The sequence below is a fragment of the Phodopus roborovskii genome, unplaced genomic scaffold (assembly GCF_943737965.1).
Source record: "Phodopus roborovskii unplaced genomic scaffold, PHOROB, whole genome shotgun sequence".
NCBI classification, from domain to species: domain Eukaryota; kingdom Metazoa; phylum Chordata; class Mammalia; order Rodentia; family Cricetidae; genus Phodopus; species Phodopus roborovskii.
Window position 1 is genome coordinate 14,283,100 of NW_026126480.1, and position 23,085 is coordinate 14,306,184.

A 23,085-nucleotide genomic window follows, 5' to 3' on the forward strand; every position below is an offset into this window, starting at 1 on the left:
AAAACACACATATCTACATTAAAAAAATCTATGAAAAAATGAAAATTCTGTCAGGTTTCCCTTTATATTTTGAAACACAGAAGCATATTCTAAAGACTCTCAAGGCATTTATTTATCAAAATGTTCTATGCCAAACTTCACACTCGCTCAAAGTTCAATTCAGTGTTTACATCTCAGTACTGGTGTCACCACCTGCATGTATTCCAAAAATCATCTTTTTGACAAAACCATGTGACCAGCAGTCACATGATGAGCCCTATGGTCAGCCTCTTTGTTCCCCTGAATGGACAAGCCACTGCTTGATTACAAGGTCAGACAAAGTTTAAACTCAAAGTTACTGACAAAGGAGGGGGCAAAACATACTTTTTTTTTTTTTTTTTTTTTTTTTGGTTTTTTGAGACAGGGTTTTTCTGAGTTGATTTCCTGGAGCTAGCTCTGCTGACCAGGCTGGCCTGGAACTCACAGAGATCCGCCTGCCTCTGCCTCCTGAATGCTGGAATTAAAGGTGTGCACCACCAAATCCCAGCCAAAACGTACTTTTAAGACAAACAAAATCACAAGTGAAGTCCTTAAGAACGATAATAAAAGGGAATAGCACTTGGAATGAGAGAAATACATATGTTTTCTTTCGGTCAAGCTGTTGATATTCTTCTTGTCCTATCCCTGGATCTCTTCATTGGGTACCACAAAACCTTCATATGAGGCATAGAGAATGTTTATAGTCCTCTGTCCATCCTCCTAGTCAGCTAGTTCAACAATTCTTTCAGCTTTCTGAGGTAGACATCTCTCTCCTTTTAAGTCTTCAGCAGTCAGCTTCGATACTCGGACCTGTTGCACCAGCTGGGCACTTTTCATCCTAGCTGTCCACACCAGGATCCTTTCACACCACCCCAGGTTGACCTCCAGTTGTCGTAGTTCTGTTAAAATGCATCTCTGTGAGGCTGCGCTGCTAGAACTGAGAGGTTTCTTGGGTTTGTGTTGGAACAAGGGAACAGTTGCAGTTTATTGACTCTGGCAGCTGTTGGGTCATAATTGCTTCCATCCATAATGTATGGGAAAACTTCTGGAGCTACTGACTGAATTAAACAAAACAAAAACAAACAAACAAACAAACAAAACCCATTCTGGATTTTCTTTATTGTGTGTTTATCCATCCTTCTTAAATCTGCTTCAGCTCTTTTGAAGCTCTGGATATATTTGTGTTCTAGTTCAACTACTAATTGCACTTTCTTCAAGGCAATGGAACCAGGGAAGAGTACACCCATAAACTGACAGCAATCAGCTTCTGAGCATAGCTGTCCTTTCCTTGTGAGATTCAACTGCAAGGACTCACTGACCAGGCTAGCATAGTACCTAGACTTTGGCTGCCACTGGGGACATGGAATACACTGTCTTTGTTATTCAGCTCTTGCCCGAACCACTTTCACTACTTTACTCTGGTTTTGGTTTGTCACCCTGGAAGATATTCTGACACTGGAATATATTCCAAGGAGGGAAAACAAACAAACAAACACACAAACAACAAATTTAAAAAACCCTCCAGCAGCAACAACCACAACAAAACCCAACCTAAACTACAATGATTTACAATGTTAAAGACACATATTTCAGGCTTTAGCAACAAGGACTGAGGCAGAGTTTCCAAGGAAGTCCTTCTGCAAGCCATGGACGATACAGGAATAGTCATCTGGTCAAAGGTAATAGCCAAGAAATAGAGAAAAGAAAACAAAATAAGCTACACAAAGGAGGCAGAAATGTGGTTTTGACTGAGTTAGATAAGTTTGGATCCATTGTGAGGAGTCTATTTCACTGGAGGGAATCATTTAATGAACCTATGTTAGGAATATTGATGTTGAAGGTCAGTTGACACTGACTTTCTGTTATCTCCAGCTAATGCCTTCATTCTGGGGCCTTGACTCTTCTAAAGAGATGATGGTGTGGGATGGTTCCAACTGGATGGGCCAAAATGGCAGAGTGCATGGCTGAGGAACACCAACAGGAAGTGAGTAACAGTAGCCAGAAATGCCCTTCAGTAGACATTGGACCTTGATCATGACAAGGGGGAGGTAACAGTGTCCAGAGGGTACTGTCATCAGGCACTGGCTCCTGATCATCACATCTTTAATGGACAGAGCTTTAGAGGTGCTGCATTTCCTCCATCATCATTGAAACCGACACTGAAGAAGGGCCGCAGAGGTCCAGCAAAGGCACACTCCGAGAAGGTGTAGATGAGGGAGCCATGGTCAGTGATGTTGTAGAAGGAGACAATGCCAGCCTCATAGTCTACAAAGATCCCAACTTGGCATGGAGGCACCTGAAGGTGGAGGGTGGTCTGGGGGTTGGTGCCAGCCTCATAGTTGTCTTTTTTCCACAGCCAAATGGTCCAGAAGCCATTCTCAGGACTGAGTGAAAACTGTCCCTTCCTCTGCACAGACTCTCTGCAAACCCCAAGATCCCAGGCCTCCTTTCTGGTCACATCTACCTCCCAGTACATCTTCCCAGAGGTGAATCTTTGGGCACCTAGCACCATAGGGTAATTATTAAATCTCTCTTTGTTTTCAGACACATTTTGATGGCTCTCTCCAATCCTCACTTGTCTCCGATCCTTTGGGATGATGAGCCATGGGTTGGCTGTGTTGCGATCTAGAGTAATATGGACTGCAGGAAAAAGATCATAGGTAAGTCTGGGTGGGGCCAGCAACTCTTTGCCTGTAGTGAGGGGATTCATGTAAACTCAAAGGTGACCCTGAACCTCACTATGTGAAGAAATGACCCCCCACCCTGGCCCTGCCTGTGATGTGTGAAGAAACCTTACCTAAATGTCTCTATTCCACCTGTACTTGCCACCTTTTCCACATGCCACCATCCTGTGCTCTCTGTGACCATCCATTCTGCACCCTCATTATCCCATTCTATTCTAGCCCCCAGTTCCTAGACGTCACTTTACCCCAACATGTCCTTAGCATCTTCTTCCGCCCTGGCACATGGCACGCATTTGTCAGGTCTGGGGAGGCAACATCTAATGATCCCAGGTTCAAGGATCTACTCCTAGAGGAAAAAGAGTTGGCACTCCTGTCTTCTACCCCAAGTCCTAATGACATTCTTCATAGATGACTTTGATAATCACATTCAATACAAATTTACAAATACTCATGTATTCAATGTCCACGTGAAAGGTTAAAAAAAATAGTTTCAGAGTTTCAAGTTCTAGGTAACTCAAATAACCTCCACCTCTTCCCAAAGCCAGAGGTCACTACTAAGTGGACTCCATTTAATTTTTAGGCAACCATCTAATAGGGTGAGTTCTGTGAAGAACCTGGAGGATCCTAGCAGACTCAAATTACCTTTTTTTGGTGGGGTGGGGACTTTCAAAAGATGATATAGTCTAACTGCATCAGGCAATTCACCAGTTGAGATGTCCATTAGCCTTTTGAGGCCAGACAACATTTTAGAGAGGACCAGGTCTCTGAGACTAGGGATACACGGGGAAAACTCCCAATGCATGTGTGCCTAACTCCGTAACCATTTCTATGTACACACACTTCCCATTCCCTTTCTAACTGAGGAAATCTCTCCTTACCTTTCCAGGACAATCCTCACCTCCTGAGGAGAGAAAAGACATAGAGTCAATTCTGGAGTTTCTGATTGATCACCGAGATGGAACTCCCAAGGTCATGTGACATCACCCATGTTTCCTCTGTGTTCTGGTCTGCAGCCTTCCCTTAGGCCACAGATGACTCTGAGTAGCTCTTAGCAGAAAGGATTTGTGACTGCTCACAGAATTTCTAGGAAGCTAACATGGATATGGCCTGTAGCTTGGATATGATCAGGGGTTTAAAGACTGATTGATAAAACAAATTAGAAGGGCTAGGTTCTTGAAGGAGGATGATTGACCCTGGAGATGGTAGAACAGGAAAATAAACAGCGCAACCCGACTGAAGCCCAGAGACTGTCATGGGAAGAGAATGGCTGGATAGGATATTCAGAAAGGAACCTTGCCATTTATGGGCTTGAGTTGTTTGGGGAGGAGGGTTTGGTTAGTTGGTTGAAAACTTTGTCATGTGCTATGGTTAATCCTCTGCTGTATTTAGAGTGAGCTTAAGTGAGAATATTTATTCCTAAGGAGTGACAGCCACAATGTTGGAACGGGCAACCTCCTAGGCTCAGTCAAAAGGCACTAGGAAGCCCAGTTCAGTGATAGGCAAGGGAAAGCCTTCTAAGCCCAAACCAGTATCATCAGCTTTTCTGAACAAAACCTCAAGGAAATGTCTGTATGCCTCTGACTGAGGGACAGGGACAGAGGTGTGAGAAAAGAAGCACAGAGATCATCTAGACCATAGTGTTCCAGTGTAAGGCTAACACATCATGGGTGGATGCAAGATGGCGTTAGAATGCACACAGTTTTTAAAAAACAATGATGTACGCATTTCATTTGAACTTTTGCCTCTTCCTACTTAGATAAACTGATGTCATTTAGCTTGACTCTTTTACTAAGTTTATTAATGTCTTTGCTCCCTAGTCTTCTCATGCATGGATTGGGATCACAGTAGCACTTACCTGAACCGTGGTAAGCCATCTGTGTCCTGTTTAGGAATGTGCAGTTATCATTATGGGAAAAAATTAGAAAAAATAGTAGCACCAACACATAATTTCTTAGTTATCATGCTTTGGAAAAAATATTTTAAAGCTAAATTTATTTTGGGAAAAGAGTGAGACTATTTGCAGAAGCAGAACTAGTTAAAAATCATGCAGGGAGCTCTCAGAAATCATAGGAAGTATTAAAATGCAACTATGACTAATGTTAGGGGTACTCTCCTGTATCCCGCTCCCTCTACAGCTTTATCATTGGAGAAACTGACTATAGGAAAGAAAAACTGTTTCCCATGACCTATCACTATGGAGAGAAGTTACACAGCTCAGTTTTGGAAATTATACTTTCAAAAACATCCTTATGGCTACTTGTCTAAGCACCAGAATGGATTTTCTCATTTAATTCCTTAAAAGAGAAAACCACTTGAGATATGTAATACTATATATCCTGGTGGCATGAGGTAAGTGTCATGCTCCAGCTCCCACACCTGGCATTTCCCAGGGAGTCTATCTATTGGTTGCTATATGGAGCACATTCTCCTGTATCTGTTCCTTGCTGTTCTGGAATGGAAGCCACCCCTGGGTTCACATTTCTGTTTATTTAAGACTGTCCCAAAGATTAAGGTAGCACTTGCATTAGGAGCAGTTCCAGATAACTCTGCTTTTCTCCCAGTTTCTCTTAGTGCCCTTGCATGGATCGCACCTGCAGGAGCTCCAGCTTAGAGCTCCGGATCCTCCTCTCCAGCTCTGCGATCAGCTCCTGCAGGGCCTGGTTCTTCTCAGCCAGCTCAGCCTCCTTTTCCCCCAGGAGTTTCAGGTGCTCTCTCTCATCCTTCTCCAGTTTCTGCAGCTGCCTCTGCTCCTCCTTGGCCAGCAAGTTATTCTGGTGTAAAAACTCCGAGTGAATCCTCGACTTTTGTATGTCCACGTTCCTCTGTGGTGGCAAGGGAAAGACAGGAGTTTTACATTTTTATTTTTAATAAAAAGTTCCTAGGCTTTAGTGGTGGAGGAGTTTCTGTTCCCTGGTCACCCATCCCTCTGTTTATGCCTGGGAATAGGCGCCTGCGCATACCCACCCCACTCATGCTCTGCAGAGTGCACAGTGCCTCTAGAACTGTCAGGGAAACAGCACTGTTAAGGTGGCACACAGCAACTTCTGGCAGCAACAGATAGCTTCTCAACCTTTCTTCTAAAACCCAGCGACACCCTTGGGGAGTCCCTTTGTCCTCTTATCTCCACAAGTCACAGATAGTAAATCTGTTCCCATTTCCAATTATACACAATTCCTAAGCCCTGGGGAACAACAGTGGTCCCAGGTCTTTAGCATCTTGGGAGGGTCACCGGACGATGTAGGATTGCAGGATGACCTCTTTTACTTTTTTTAATTTTTAAAATTTAGATTTGAAACAAGCTTGTTTTACATGTCAATCTCAGTTCTCCCACCCTCCCCTCCTCCCCTGTCCCCCAATACCCCACATCCCATCCCCTTTCTGTTTCCCAGGGAGGGAAACAGGGAGGGTGAGGCTTTCCATGGGGAGTCTTCAAAGTCTGTCATATCACTTGGAGAAAGGCCCAGGTCCTCCCCCCATGTGTCTAGGCAGAGGAAGTATCTCTCTATGTGGAATGGGCTCCAAAAGTCCATTCGTATACTAGGGATAAATACTGATCCACTACCAGAGGCCCCGTAGACTGTCCAGTCCTCCTAACTAACACCACATTCAGGGGAATTTGGGTCGGTCCTATGCTGGTTTCCCAGCTATCAGATTGGGGTCCATGAGCTCCCCCTTGTTCAGGTCATCAGTTTCTGTGGGTTACTCCAGCCTGGTCTTGACCCCTTTTTGCTCATCACTCCTCTCTCTCTCTGTAACTGAATTCCAGGAGTTCGGCTCCATGTTTAGCTGTGTGTGAGGATGACCTCTTTTGCCACCACAGCCTTTGTTAACCCCAGTTCCTCTTATGGGGTCTGTGATTGCTGTAAGCCCTTTACATTCCTCATCAATTTCAGATGTATCCCATTTTCTACTGGCAAATTATTAATGTGACAGGCTTTTGTCATCATCAAGTAGCCACTGAGTCAGGTGGGCCTCCTACATCCGACTTACATAGATCTTTTTGGGCTGTGTTGTCGGGTCCTCCCCCAACCCCTCCTATGTCATGTCTGAAGGGCATAGGAGTTGGGATTTCCTCACAGGACACCTCAGACCCAGAAACTACAGTGTTGACTCTGTTATCCCAAAACTGTTATCCACTGAGACAGGGTCAAGACAGGGTCTTGATCTTTGTGACAGATTGGGGGAAATCTCATCTGATTTCAAGTTTCCTGCCTTCTTTCTTTCTTAAATTCCTCTCTATTTAGAGATAGTGTGGATGATTCTCGGGGAGTGACCTATAAAACAATTCCCCCACCCCGTGCATAGGCACAGTCATAGTTAATGCTTGCTTGGGTCAAGACCTGGGGCCTATCCTATCCCCAGATTCTTGCCTTCCAGTCTGTTCTTTGCATTGCAAGATCCATTTCCAGCTTCTCGGCCAATTCTTTCCCTTTCCTCAGTTTTTCTAGCGCCATGAGGAGCTTCTCCTGTAGAAAAACGTGGCAGGTTAGTCCCCAGCTAGAGATGTGGAGGAGGGGATGGGAAGACTTTGGGGGGAAAACCTAGTATGTCTTTCAAAGCAGAATGACAGTGATGGAGTAATGGGATCTGGGTCATTACATTTCTAATTTGCCAGGAAGCCAGAGGAAGCATGATCCACGCATGTCCCATGACATGGCCTCTGCTCCTGAGAAATAGGCTTATATTTGATGCATAAGTACCTCTCAGTGAAAGGAGAAATTATCCCTCCATTCCCCAACTTCTTTGCTATAGGGGTGACTCTCAGCCACTGTTCTGGGGAACAAAGCATTCTTCATGGAGCATCTTCTTTATACCTACCTGTGTCTCTGTGCTAGGGCCTCACCTGGTACACCAGAGCAGCCTCTTCAATAGGGACCTTGGTGTGGTCACGGTGTTTCCCAGACTGGGCACACACCCAGCAAAGGGCCTGCCCATCTTCCTCACAGAACACATGAAGTTTCTCTCCATGCTTCATGCAGCGGTCTTCCTGGGTGCCCTTCTTGGCATCCCTGGCTGTTTGTTTAAGGTTTTCTATCGTGTTGGCTATATGTCGATTGGGCCTGAGGTTTCTGAGCAGAAACTGTTGTCGGCACTCGGGACATGAACCACCACCATTTTTTCCAACCTCAGAAATGCATTCCTTGCAGAAGCTATGGCCACATTCGATACTCATAGGCTCCACCATGGGGTCCAGACAGACAGAGCAGGTGACATCCTCCCACATCTTTTCCAGAGACATCTTTGAGGCTTTTGAGTGCAGAGAGGGGAAAGGAAGAGATAAATGAAAGTTTGAATGACAAAAGCAAAAGCAAGACAATACCAGAAGTCCCCAAAATAATGCAAAAGGAAACATATGAGAGAATGTCATGGGAGGGAAAAACCAAACGAAGGCAAGAGTATCAACCTGAACAACAGCAGCCTCTCCTCCATAGTCTGACCCATTGATTCAGTCAGGCAGAAGGGGAAACTGAATCTCCAGAAGAGGCACTGATAATGCTGTTAATAATTCCACTCCACCATATTCACCCCTGCTTTAAGCCTAGTATCCAGACATCTCCCACATACCTCCTCTCATCTCATCCAGGCCTTCATGGTGCGAGAGTGACCATTTACTGTATACCATATTTACTAAGCACCCTCCATATTCCAACTGGGTGCTACATGCTTATGTCCATCTTCATTAATCTTGACAATAACCACAGGTGTTAGGGATTAGGAGTCAAAGGTTTACTCAGTTATTCATTACATGAGACATTTTGGTCAAATACGATGATGAACAATAGGCTATATCACACAGCCTAGGTGTGTCATTAGTTACTCTCTCAGGTTCATACAAGTATACTTTTCAAGGTGTGTGTTCATTATGACATCATCTAAGGGTACATTTCCCAGTCATTAGGGTTGCATGTGTAAGTATGTATGTATGTACATATGTTCTTATATATAAAATATACTTGAGCACAAATGCATCAATGTAGGTGTGCCCACACATTCTGCTATATGAATGTTTATGTATATATGTGAATATGTGTACTTATCCATACACATTTGTTAGGGGGCACTTGCTGGGCTTTTCTCTAAGTCTCTCCAAACCTAGTACCTGTCTCAACTTCCTTTAGGGCGTTGAGTGTCTTAAACCCACATAAATTTCCAGTAGAACATTCCAGCAGAGGTCTTCAAGGGGTAGGAGTTTCCCTGGGCTCCTCTCTGGGCTAGGTCACAGGCTGCTTCTCCCTCCTTTACTAGCCCCCCTCGCCTCAGCTCAGGCACCAGTCACTAAAGCAGCCCCTTCTAGGCGGGGCACCAGGAAAGTCACATTCAGAGCCCGGCTTCCCCTGGCCTGTGTGGGCAGCCTGTCAGGGCTGGAACTGGGGAACTCTGCAGTTGCGCCAGCAGGTTCGGCGTGGGGGGCGCTGGTGGGAAGGGGCTCCTTGAATCTGGCGCAGGAGAGAGCACTCCTAGGTGGGTCGGGGATCCCAGCCTCACTCACCTTTCCAGGGTCGTCAGCTTGGGCTAAGGGCTCCCAGAGTCCTTTCACAAGCCTGCTACCTAAATTTCACTTTCAGTTTCCTCTCAGAGGCTTGTCTAGAAGGAAGCAGGAGGCGCAAGGGGAGGAGCTCATAGTTGAGCCGCTAGGGAAGGACAGAAGCAGGGAGGCGGAGACTTGTGTGGAGAGTGTGAGAGAGAGGTCAGAGGGGCTAGAAGCTGCTGACTGCTAGCTGCAGGCACAGGTGGAGGAAACTGCCCTGCTGTGTATGTTCTCTCAGGCCTGCTGGTCTTATTTAACAACGTAATCTACAGGATATCAACGTGTTGTCTTTGACACTGGTCTTCACCTCCCATCTGGGAGCATCTGGGAGAGAGGGTCCCCATGGAGAGGAATCACTATTTGCTTGTAACTTCCAGGAATGGGTTCCTTCCCACAAGATTGGTAGTTCTTTAAAATCTGGGGTGAAAGATCCCTTCACTGTTTTAATTAGCATATATTAATTGTACAGTGTACTTTAATTATACTCATTTCCCACCACCCCATCTTCCGAGTTTTCTCCCCTCTTCTCAAATAGTCTGGGGTGAGAAATTTATTCCTTATGATGTCAAGGTAGGTGTTGCACCAATGAAGGGAGTAGAGATTTGTGAGCATTGACTTTATTATAACTTGCGCTAAAAACACTGGTTGAATTTTCCTTGACACATAAAAACATCCAATACTTTGGAATTTCTAGTCCTATTTAAGAGACTCCCCCCCCACCCCAGCCAAAGGGCATTGTCTAGCTTGTGCTGCTATAGTGGGATTTGAATCCACACAAACAGTCCCAGGAACCACAGTGAAAATCAGTCAAGCATCTGAAAGGACAAAGAGAGCTGTAGACATCAGGAAACTCTGCTGTATACCCCTGAAGACATGTTGCTGTTTCACGAAGGCATTGAGTAAGCCACTACTGAGGTCAGAAAAGAAACTTATCCCAAGATAAGGTAGAGGTAGATTCGGTGTCCATTTTGCTATATACCACTAGATGGCTCTCTGTTTTTTTGTTTACACACTGGATTGATAACACCCACCCTAGGATCCTATTGGAACATATGCATACAGGCTGACTAATAACATCCAAAGTATCACTCATTCCAAATTCCCTTCACCTACTGATAGTGCTTTGGTATTTCAGTCTCCTTTTTTCCTGTTAAAATGACCCAAGTCTTTCTTTGGGAAAGAACAATGCCACTGACATTATTGTCCAGAATATTAGTGGTGTTAGATGTTAGTGAAGTGAGAATATTATGGATTTTAGTCGTAATCTCCATTGACTTTAATGTATGTCAGTAGCCAAAGTTGTCCCGGTATGGAGAAGTGCACTCTGGCCAGGACAGGAACTGCATCCTCTGCCTATTTCTATATTTCTATAGTGACCTAAAAAGCTCCAAAGACGTGAAAGCTGCCTGGGAAGAGGAAGGGCTCAACAGGAATGGGGGATGGACAAGAGTGGGTGACAGAGTGTTGCTGGCTTTACCCATGCATCAGAATTACCCTTTACTCTCATAGGTAAGGCCTTTGTCGATTTCTGTTCCTGTAATAAAGTACCATGGATTGAGTAACTAAAAAAAAAAATCTTTCTTTTTTTATAGTTGTGGAAGATGGGAAGTCCAAGATATCAACAGATTTGCTGCCTTACACTCGCTCTCTTCTCAAGACGAGGGGCGAGGTCCTTGAACCTTTTTTTTTTTTTTTTTTTTTTTTTTTGATAAGGATCCTAATCCACAGCTTCATTTCTTCTTCTTGTTGTCATCATCATCATCATCTGTAAGGAGTACGGTTTTTTCCACCTGCTGTTGCTGGTCTTGTCCTGTTGCCACGCCGCCAGCCCCAAATAATGCACAGAGACTCTGTATTTGATACAATGCTATTGGCCAGGTGTTAGTTTCTAATCGGTTAGCTCTGTCTTAATTATTAACCCATTTTTATGTATTTCCTCGTGGTCTCCTTACCGGGGAGTGAGGCAGGCGTCTGGTCACCCCGGTCTCTCCATGCTGACTCCTTACTACTTTCTCTTCCTCCTTGTCTCCTAGTCCCTCCTATCCTCCTTTCCTATTGGCCAACAGTGCTTTATTTATTAACCAGTATGAGAAACATATACAGAATGACATCTCACTTAAGACAGAACTAGCCTATAAAAAACAAATAATAGACCAACAACATTATATCAAATACAAAGTCTCTGTACATTATTTGGGGCTGGCACGGCGGCGGGACAAGACTAGGCTGCCGACAAAAAAAAAAAAAAAAAAAAAAAAAAAAAAAAAAAACTGTACTCCTTACAATCATCATCATCTTGATATATGAATTTCATGAATATGCAGACATTCAGTCCCCAGCTGACAGGTTTTCAAATTGGTACCATACCTGTGCTCTTAACAGGACATAACGTAATTCTACTGACTACCTATCCTTTCTTTCTTTCTTTCTTTCTTTCTTTCTTTCTTTCTTTCTTTCCTTCTTTAGATATAAAACTGTAGGCCAGTTACTTATTTCTTATCGTCTAGCTCTGTCTCAATTATTAACCCATTTCTATTAATCTAAGTATTTCCACGTGGTCTTATCTTACCAGAGAGAGGGGCTGGCATTCTTTTCTCTATCCTCCATCTTGGATCACCTCCCTCCTACTTCCTCTCTCCTCCTTGTCTCCTAGTCCCGCCTATCTTGCTTTGCTATTGGCCAACAACGCTTTATTCATTAACCAATAAGAGAAACATATTTATAGAATGACATCTCCCATCATCCTCTCTTTTCTGTCTAAAATAAAAAGAAGGGTTTTAACCTTAACATAGCAAAATGTATAACAAAACAGTTATCAAATAAGAACCACAGTTAACAGTATTTAGTCCATTAACATTTAGCAAGATTTAAAGAAAATATTTCATCATCTATCCATCGTTGTGAGTCTGAAGTCCTACATGTAACTTATCTTTAATCCTAACTAAAGACAACTATAACCATAACTATCTGTCTTCAACTCCTTCAAAGACCACAGAAGGATAATATATAAACTCTAGAAATGGCAGAGACAACTCGCTGCCTGATCAGTCACCTGAAGTTCTTCTGTAATGTTCCACCTTCAGCCCATAGGCCATAGTGTGTCTGGCAGACTCCTCAGCAAAGCAAGAAACTTTAAACTGTCCATCTGTATTGGCAGTTTGTCAGTCACTTTTCTCTGTGTCCTGCAGACTATCTGGCAGACTCTTCTATGAAGCAGGAACCCTGTAGCAATGTCCATCTTGTATCAGCAGTAACTTTCCTGTGGGTCCTGCATGTCCAGTTTATACAGCATAAAGTCAAACAGTCCAGACAAGAGCAGTATCTTGCTCAAATGGCTAGTCTTGCCATATTGAAAGCAAATTCCATAACGTGTTTCTTCAAGGTCCATCTTCCTTTCTGATGCTGGTGGTGTTGCCAGGAGCAATTGTGCCTCACTGTTAAGAAAAACTCTAAACCATTTTAAATGCCATATTATGTAGGTCTTTGAACGGTTTGAAGAATGCCTATCCATCTCAAATACATCTTTGTGTATCTTGAAAACCTAACTAACTTAACTCTAAGTTTTGATTATCATAGGTAACTATCTATAAAATCTGTATTAAATTATACATTACATTTTTAAATGAGCTATATAAACACAATACCTAAACAAGAGGAGAAATATACACATCACAAAATTGACCTTAAATTGTATCAATAAATGAAAATCCATTTTAAAACAAAGTATTCATCTCTATACCTTTTTACCTTTAAAAGAATTGGTTGTGATCATTAACCATTTAACCAAGCCCATTTAAATGACAACAAACATTTATAAACAATATTTGGGAATTTGGGCATCATTCTTTCCAAACTGCTTCCTGCTGGTAGGGGGCGCTGTCATGGGGGATCCGAAGGAGATGCAGAAATCCTGGTTGCCTTCTCCCAACTGTTTTGAATGTTGATCACCTGGGACTCTGTTTCAGGGGGTCTTGCTTGATCAAACCACATTAGTCTGGAAGGAATCCTCAGCTTTTCATTTTCTGTGGAAACAAAATTAGAAATCCTTTTCCCCAGTAACTTGTCCTTAGACTTAAATTTTGAAGTCAAAGCATTTTTTTTCAAGCTGATAAATTTTATTTTCTCAGGAGAGGCTTATATAGGACCGTGGGCAGGATGTGAGCAGGGTTTGAGCGTAGCCAGGGCATGGGCACTGGCACATAGGCAGAGTGAGAAGGTCAGTTGAAGGAATGCCCTGAATTGTTTAGCTAACCTGTAATTGGCTGTAAATTGCATCAGGAGAGATAGCCCTGAGCTGGTTAGCTACTCTTTAGCTGGCTGTTAAACTGCAGCAGGAGAGAGAGCCCTGAGCTATTCTTTAACTGGCTGTGAGACCACAAGCCTGTACCTTGGAATGTTCTGTTGAACATTCTGCTTATTTCTTTAAGAGGCAGTAATTTTCTGCCTGAGAGACCTGAGGTTGTGAGGATGGTGATGGTCCCCAACAATACTAGGCATGGCATGGCTCAATGTGACACCGGTGTTCACTTGCTGTGAGTGAAACTATTCTTCCCAAGCTGCTCTTTATGAGACACTGACTTCTAGACTAAGGACCTTTAGACTAATATTCAAATAATCTCTACCTATAATTGCATTGATTTTTATCTATGTGTATTCTACCTTACCCCTAAAAAGGAGTGAAGACTATTGTACGTTAATAGATTAGCATGAAAAGGGAGCTTATTATTTTAAGGAGATTTTGGTATTTTAATCTGTGGATGCTGACATGTGGAATAACATATTTAATTAGTAAAGAAAAATGGTGTGCTTAAGGAAATGCAGGCATCTGGGAAATACATTTGGTATTTCAGTGCTTTACTGATTTGTATGTGAGCCTTAGTATATCATTTATTTCTCTGGCTTAATTTGTTGATTTGTAAAATGAACGATTATTTTGGAATCAGCCCTTTGTCAGATGTAGGATTGGTGAAGATCTTTTCCCAGTCTGTGGGCTGCCATTTGGTCTTGTCCATTTTGTTCTTTGCCTTACAGAAGCTTCTAAGTTTGAGGAGGTCCCATTTATTAATTGTTGATCTCAGTGTCTGTGCTGCTGGAGTTATGTTCAGGAGAGATCTCCTATATCAATTTGTTCAAAGGTACTTCCTACTTTCTCTTCTAAGAGGATCAGTGTGGCTGGATTTATGTTGAGGTCTGTGATCCATTTTGACTTGAGTTTTGTGCATGGCAAAAGACATGGGTCGATCTGCAGTCTTCTATACACCATCATCTAATTGTGCCAGCACCATTTGTTGAAGATACTTTCCTCCCCCCATTGTATTCTTTTAGCTGTTTTGTCGAAAATCAGGTGTTCATAGGTATGTGGGTTTATATTAGGATTTTCGACTCATTCCATTGGTCTACCTGTCTATTTTTGTGCCAATACTGGGCTGTTTTCAGAACTATAGCTCTGTAATAGAGCTTAAAATCAGGGATGGTGATGCCTCCTGCAGTTCTTTTATTGTACAGGGTTGTTTTGGCTATCTTGGGTCTTTTGTTTTTCCATATAAAGTTGATTATTATCCTTTCAAGGTCAGTGAAGAATTGTGGTGAGATTTTAATGGGGATTGCATTGAATCTGTAGATTGCTTTTGGCAAAATTGCCATTTTTACTATATTTATCCTACCTATCCAAGAGCATGGGAGATCTTTCCATTTTCTGGTATCTTCTTTAATTTCTTTCTTTAGAGCCACAATGTTCTTATTATATAGGTCTTTCACTTGTTTGGTAAGCATTACACCAATATACTTTATGTTGCTTGTGGCTATTGTAAAGGGTGATGTTTCTCTGATTTCTTTCTCAGCCTGTTGTCTGAATATAGTAGGGCTACTGATTTTTTTGAGTTTATCTTGTATCCTGCTAGTTTGCTGAAGGTGCTTATCAGCTGTAGGAGTTCCCTGGTAGAGTTTATTGGGTCGCTTATGTAAACTATCATATCATCTGCAAATAGAGACAGTTTGACTTCTTCTTTTCCAATTTGTATCCCCTTGATCTTCTTTTTTTGTCTTATAGCTTTAGCTAGAACTTCAAGTACACTATTGAAGAGAGAGAAAGGGCAGCCTTGTCTTGTTCCTGATTTTAGAGGAATTGGCTTAAGTTTCTCTCCATTCAGTTTGATGTTGGCTGTTGGTTTGCTGTATTTTGCCCTTATTATGTTTATGTATGTTTCTATTATCCCTGATCTCTCCAAGACCTTTATCATGAAAGGGTGTTGAATTTTGTCAAAGGCTTTTCTAGCATCTAGGGAGATGATCATATGGTTTTTCTTTTTCAGTTTGTTTATATGGTGGATCACATTGATAGATTTTCATATGTTAAACCATCCCTGCAATCCATGGATGAAGCCTACTTGGTCATGGTGGATGATTTCTCTGATGTATTCTTGGATTCAGTTTGCCAGTATTTAATTGAGCATTTTTGCATCGATGTTCATCAGGGATATTGGTCTGTAGTTTTGTTTCTTAGTTGTGTCTTTGAGAGGCTTGGGTACCAAAGTTATTGTGGCCTCATAAAAAGAGTTTGGCAATGAACCTTCTGTTTCTATCTTGTGGAACAGTTTGAGGAGTAGTGGTATTAGTTCTCCCTTGAATGTCTGGTAGAATTCTGTGCTGAATCCATCTGGCCCTGGACTTTTTTTGGTTTGAAGGCTTTCGATGACTGCTTCTATTTCATTGCGGGTTATAGGTCTATTTAAGTTGTTTGTCTGTTCTTGATTTAATTTTGGTAAGTGATAGTTATCCAGAAACTTGTCCATTTCCTTTGAATTTTCAATTTTTGTGGAATACAGATTTTCAAAGTATGACCTGAAAATTGTCTGGATTTCCTCTGTGTCTGTTGTTATGTTCCCCTTTTCATTTATGATTTTGTTAATTTGCATGTTCTCTCTGTGCTTTTTCATTAATTTGGATAAAGGTTTGTCTATCTTGTTGATTTTCTCAAAAAACCAACTCTTTGTTGCATTGATTTTTTTGTATTGTTTTCCTGGTTTCTATTTTATTGATTTCAGCCCTCAAGCTGATTATTTCCTGGTGTCTACTCCTATGGGGTGAATTCGCTTCTCTCTGTTCTAAGGCTTTCAGTTGTGCTGTTAATTCTCTTATGTGACTATCCTCTATTTTCTTCATATGGGCACTTTGTGCAATGAACTTCCCTCGTAGCACTGCTTTCAAGGTGTCCCATAAGTTCGGGTATGTTGTATCCTCATTCTCATTGAATATTAGAAAGTCCTTAATTTCTTTCTTTATTTCTTCTTTGACTCAGGAGTGGTGCAATTGCTCATTGTTCAATTTCCATGAGTTTGCAGGTTTTCTGCTATTTGTGTTGTTGTTGAATTCCAATTTTAAAGCATGGTGGTCTGATAAGATACAGGGGACTATTCCTATTCTCTTGTATCTGTTGAGGTTTGTTATGTCACCTAGTATGTGGTCGATTTTAGAGAAGGTTCCATGTGGAGCAGAGAAGAAGGTATATTCTTTTGTCTTTGGATGGAATGTTCTGTAGATGTCTGTTAACCCCAGTTGAGACATAACTTCTGTTAATTCTTTTGTTTCTTTGTTGAGTTTCTGATTGGTGGTCCTGTCTAGTGTTGAGAGTGGTGTATTGAAGTCTCCCACTATAAGTGTGTGAGGTTTTATATGAGCTTTGAGTTTAAGTAACGTTTCTTTTACTTATGTGTGTGCCTTTGTATTAGGGGCATAGATGTTCAGAACTGAGACTTTGTGTTGATGGATTTCTCCTGCGATGAATATGAAATGACCGTCTTCATCTCTTTTGAGTAATTTTGGTTTGAAGTCTAACTTGTTAGATATTAGGATAGCTATGCGTGCTTGCTTCTTATTTCCATTTGATTGGAAAATCTTTTCCCAACCCTTTACCCTGAGGTAATGTCTATCTTTGAAGCTTAGATGTGTTTCTTGTATGCAGCAGAAGGATGGATTCTGTCTTTGTATCCATTCTGTTAGCCTGTGTCTTTTTATATGTGAGTTAAGACCATTAATGTTGAGGGTGAGTAAGGACCATTGATTGTTGATGCTTGTTTGATTTAGGTTTGTTGTTGGCAGTGGTATTGTGAATTTATTTGTCCTCCTTTACCCTTGGTTTTTTTTTAATACATTGCCTATGTCTTTGTGGGCGTAGTTACCTTCCTTGGGTTGGAGTTTTCCTTCAAAAACTTTCTGTAGGGCTGGATTTGTAGATACGTATTGTGAAAGTCTGGCTTTGTCATTAAGTACCTTGTTTTTTCCTTCTATAGTGATTGAGAGTTTTGCTGGGTATAGTAGCCTGGGCTGGCACCGTGGACTCTTATTACTTGTAGAACATCTATCTAGGACCTTCTGGCTTTCAGGGTTTCCATGGAGAAATCAGGTGTAATTTTGTTAGGTCTGCCTTTATATGTTAGCTGTCCTTTTTCCTTCGCTGCTCTTAATATTCTTTCTTTATTGTGTATGTTAGGTGTTTTGATTATTATGTGTCGAAGGGTCTTTTTTCTTTAGTCCAGCCTTTTTGCTGTTTGGTATGCTTCTTGTACTTTCATGGGTATGTCCTTCTTCAGATTGGGAAAGTTTTCCTCGATGGTTGTTGAATATGTTTTCAGCACCTTTGAACAGGGCTTCCTCACCTTCCTCTATGCCTATTATTCTTAGGATTGGCCTTTTCATGGTGTCCCACATTTCCTGGATGTTTTGTGTTAAGGATTTGTTGGACTGATCATTTTCTTTGGTCGTTGAATGTATTTCCTCTAGTTTATCTTCTGCGCCTGAGATTCTCTCTTCCATCTCTTGAATTCTGTTGTTTATGCTTGAGTCTGTAGTTCTGGATCATTTGCCCAGTTCTTCTATTTCCATCATTCCTTTGGTTTGTGTTGTCTTTATTTTCTCTATTTCAGTTTTCAAGTCATGAACTGTTTCCTTCACCTGCTTAATTGTTTTTTCTTGGCTTTCTGTACTTTCTTTACTTTCCTTAAGAAATTAGTTCATTTCTTCCATTTTTGGTTTGTTTTTTCTTCCATTTCTTTAAGGTATTTTCTCACATCTTCTTTGAGGGCCTCTATCATTTCTATGATGATAAGTTTTAAGTTGTTCCCTTCTGCTTCATCTGCTTTGTTGTGTTCCAGTCTAGTTGGTGTAGATTCCCTAGATTCTGGTGGTGTCATGCTTGTCTTTCTGTTGTTAGGTGTTTTCTGCATGACTGTCTTCCCATAGCTTCTTCCAGTAGGTGTTGGTGGGGTCCCTCCCTTTCTCTATGGTACTTCTCTGGTGGGTTTAGGTGGGTCAGAGGTTCCATGTATGTAGCTCTGGGTGGTCCAAGCAATCTAGGAGGTCTCTCCACAGGCAGGGACCTGGCGATAGGGGTCAGCGATCAGGATCCAGAACAATACTGGTGATGGGGGCCAAACATCCCGAAGGCTGGATCTCAGGATGTTCCTTATGTCTATAGGCAGATCTAGCCTGGGCCTGGCACTCTCCAACTGAGGCCTATTTAGCAGAGGCCCTGTGATGGGGGTTAAGGATTCTGCTGGCAGGAACTCAGAGTGGTCCTGCAGAGATAGGCAGATCTCTGGGAGGGGCCCAGAACTCCAGTAGAGGACCGGTGGTAGGGGTCAGAGACTAGGCAGGTGGAAATTATGGGTGGTTCTGCGTGGATAGGCAGGTCTCGTGTGTTCAGAGCCGCTCCCAGAAGTTCCCCAAAGGTATCTGGATTGTTGGCTCCACTCTCTGTCCCAGTGCTCAACCAGAGGGGTTTTGACAGTGGGGAGGGTAGGGCACAGGGTAGGGGGAGGGCAGGCTCTCAGTGGGGGGTGGTGGGGGTATATCAGAGCTCCAAGAGCTCTCTCAATAGGGACACAGGGACAGGGGGATCTGGAGCCAACCCAGGGAACTCCCGGGGAAGGGTGCAGGGGAGAGTCCATCCGAATTGGTCTAGACTCACCTCTCTAGCTAAAGCCTGGCGATTGACTACCTATTCTAACTGACAATGCACATTCCAGATGAATGATTTCTGTAGGGAAGCCCCATTGTTAGGACTTGTTAAATATAAAACAGTTTCTTGGTTACAGGTAATGCTTTGGAAATAGCTTAGTGGTACAGGTTTAAAAAATGGTGGCACTAGTCAGATTGTGGTGGCTCACACCTTTAAACTCAGCACTTGGGAGGCTGAGGCAGGCGGATCTCTGTTAGTTCAATGCCAGCCTTGTTTACAGAGTGAGTTCCAGGACAGGCCCCAAAGCTACACAAAGAAACCCTGTCTTAAAAAAAAAAGAAAGAAAAAAAGGTGGTGCCTGCCAGATAGAAGGAAAAACAGATAATATGTTGGAATATTACTCATTTAGTTTGAAAATTCCATTTATTTAATGTAAGTAATATCACTAAAAAACTGCTCAGATTTTCCTAGGCACAGTTAAAAAAAGCATGCTAAGAGTTGGTATTATATATAATTATAGCATTCCACTCTGGCAGCATTCCATTTCCTCCAGGAACCTCAAATTCCTCCTTCTACTTCCTCCAGGAAGTAATGGGATCTCAAATCTTAAGACACCATTATGAATCAAATGATGTAAGCAAACATACAGGAGCATGAGATTAATATTGGTTGTAACTTGGCTGGAGAACTGTCTCTCTCCCTTTGAGTTAGTTTGATATAGTCCCAAATAAAAATAAACATATTAAAAGTCTGACCACAGGGTAGGGGGAGGTTAATGTGGTATAGAGGAGGCTTGATGGACCACCAAAACCAGCTCTTAACATCTTATGGGGAAGTCAAAAGAGTGTGTACAAAGTTTATAAGCCTTTCCCAAAAGTCTCATGTATTCTAATTTATTTAAGTTTTAAAGGACTCAGTGTGGGTTTTTTTTTGTTGTTTGTTTGTTTTAAATAGTGTGGATTTGGTAAGAAAAATGGTGGGGGATAGGGGAGGAATTGGGGGAAAGAGAATGGGGTATATAATTGATCAAAACACAGTATACGTATGAACAAAATCCTCAATGAAAAAGAAAAAAATTCACATGAAAAGTTTGCATTTTAAAAGAATATGGGAGAATCATTTTATAAAGTAAAGGCATCTGCAATAAATCAGATTAATGAGTATTGAAAAAACAAGGTTTAGTTTATGCATGTGTGTGTGTGTTTCATGTTTATGGGCACAGGTGTGCCATAAAGGTCAGAAAAGGATGTTGGAACCCTGGAGTGGAAGTTATTATGTGGTTTTGCTGCCTGATGTGAGTCCTGAGAATCAAAATTTGGTCCTATGGAAGAATAGAAACACTCTACATCATCTCCCATCCCCATAACTCCTAACTTAATCATAGTAAAGATTCTGTGAGGCAATCATCACCCACAATGTACAAATAAAGACTAAGGCTCAAGGAAGTCATTTGCTTGTAATCACATATTTGGTAACAGATCCAGAAATGAATAGCCCAGAAGTTTTCCACTACCTCATTTTCGACAAATGATCTCCAAGGGCATTCCTGGGAGAGAGAAAGAAAGCTTGCTTCACCGAGTGTAGCCTTATTTTCCAAAACAGTCAATTCCTAAGCACCACCCTGGGGTTAAGTAGAGAAACTTCTTCCTCCTCTCTCCCAAGTTTCCCAGGCCTGAAGAGTTGAAGTATGTTTCTGGCTACCCTGCTTCCTCTTTGGTAGAATTTGGCAAGACCACATTGATGCTCTCTATATGCAGGCATTCTTCAAGGTCTCTTCCACAACAGGACAGAGTGTGCCCTAGTTTAGTTACCCACTTGCTCTTCACCTGCTTCTGTTTGTCACTGGAGTTCATGGGGCTGGGTATTTTGGAAAAGTAGCCACTTCAAATGAGGTGTTTGAGCATCCTCTTGGTACTCCTAAGAAAACTCATGAGGAACTCAAACACTTACTTGATACTTACACATCAGGTCTCAGAGCTCCCTGTCCCAGAGCTCAAGGAGCTCAGCAAGGTGAGCCCCTTAAATCTCTTGGATTTACATCTGGTTCCCAGCAGACCTGTTATGTCTCTACTTCTAACAGGAAGATTATAAAGTGCTGGCCTTTATGGACACAACAAGAGATGCTGCTTATTAACAGAGTGACAGATGAGAGGAGACACAGGCTCTGGAGCTGTGGTGAGTGAACGCTTGAGGTGCCAGGTCTGGGCTAGGGACTGGGAACCAGAGCCTTGCACCATCTGCCTGAATCATCCTCTCTGCTACTGAACAGAATGATAGAGCCACCTCTCCTCTGGGTCAGTTGTGGCCTGAGATATGATAGTGACTGGGTGAAGGCTTTTCCTGGTCTTATAACATGAGGGGCTTGCATCTGTGAGACCCTCATTAAGTCTGACTGTTCCTAGGTGGTCTGGTCCAAGGACTGTCATGAGAAGATCGGCAACTATAGATGAAGGGAAACACTGTTCTTTGATTCTCAACTAACTGGTTCAATCTGGGAAAAACTACAATCTGGGAGCCCTGCAGTGGCTGCTTGAGGCACAGGCAGAATCTGAGGCAAAGCTGTGGGGCAAAGTTAGCTGCAACATGGGATCTGCCTCAGCCTGGGGTCCAGCTGCTTGGCTAAACCTCTATCCAAATGGCAATTTCTGACTAGTTTGAGCAGAGCAGTTGACAGTCTCTCTTCTGCTAAAGTAGCTCGATCTGAGGAGGCCATTTTCCATGTGACAGTTGGTCACATTAACACTTACAGGGGTCTTGTGATTTCTTGACAATCTTATAAACCCTCACTGCCAATCAAAAGCACTCTTAATAAGTAATCTTATTATTTATTGTTTACACATCAGGCAATTTAGGACAAAGAAGTGTCAAAAACATGCCCAGCACTCACAGATGGCAAGTAGAAATGCTAGGATTAAAACCAGACTCTATAGATCTAAAGCACAGACTTAAAGTATTTTTAGATTAATTTAATTATCTTATTTTTTGTGTGGAGTGTTTTGCCTGCATGTATGTACACTACATGTACTTTAAAAGGGTTGTGATCTATCATGTGGGTTGGAGAAGCTAATCTGGGTTCTCTGCAAGAGCAATAAGAGCTCTCAATCACCAATCCATTTCTTCAGCCCCTACAGTATGCACCTTGAATCCTGTGCTGCTGCCTGGAATATAATTTGCACTATATGACAACATGTTCCAACCTCTGGAATGCCAATGTGAAATGTATGCTTTTAATAGAACACACATATTAACCATGCTATTAAAGACACCCAAGGAAGTTAAAGGGATTTAACATTTGCAGTAAGCTCAGATGCCCTTAGATTTATCTTTGTAAATCTTGAAGGGAAGAAGCCCATTGGCCTGGCTATGAAATAGTCATAGCTGCCTGTGATTTACATAAAATGTTTTTGCGTCAGTCTCTTTCTTTGTTGCTTCCTTCCTTCCATCCTTTGCTCCTTCCCTCCCTCCCCCCTCATTCCTATCATCTATGTGTCTATGGCTATTACATTTTAATACTAGATATATTCTGGACCTATTCCAGACTTTAACCTAACCAGTTAAATATAAGATTTTAGTTGCAATTGTTTAAAAAGCAAAGACAATACTTATCTGGTTAGATTTTGAAGATCAACTGTTTAAAACAGTTAAAGAGATTTAATACAATTCAGAATAATAAAAAGAGAAGGATGTGATTTATTTAAAAACCAATTTTTTTTCCTATATAGATCATGAGTGTATAAACAAATGAACATTTTACAAGCTCCCAGTTTCTACTCTTTTTGCTCAACCTCATTGCAGCTTCACTGAGAGCATCAGACCTGAGTTAATTATTAATTTTCAACCACAGACTCTGAGGATCCCAGTTTGTAAGGGGTATAGGGAAGTAGGTGTGGAGAGCAAGT

General features: G+C 42.0%; 1 protein-coding gene across 1 annotated transcript; it reads right to left on the bottom strand.

Annotated features, from left to right (window-relative positions):
* Positions 1-45: 45 nt before the first annotated feature.
* Trim21 (tripartite motif containing 21) lies at positions 46-7,980 on the bottom strand. Its single transcript, XM_051192494.1, has 6 exons — positions 7,546-7,980; positions 7,073-7,168; positions 5,294-5,524; positions 3,581-3,603; positions 2,948-3,048; positions 46-2,658 (listed from the first exon to the last, which is right to left on the bottom strand). The coding sequence occupies exons 1-6, from the start codon at positions 7,939-7,941 to the stop codon at positions 2,114-2,116; spliced, it is 1,392 nt and encodes a 463-aa protein (XP_051048451.1). The 5' UTR covers positions 7,942-7,980; the 3' UTR covers positions 46-2,113.
* Positions 7,981-23,085: the final 15,105 nt, after the last annotated feature.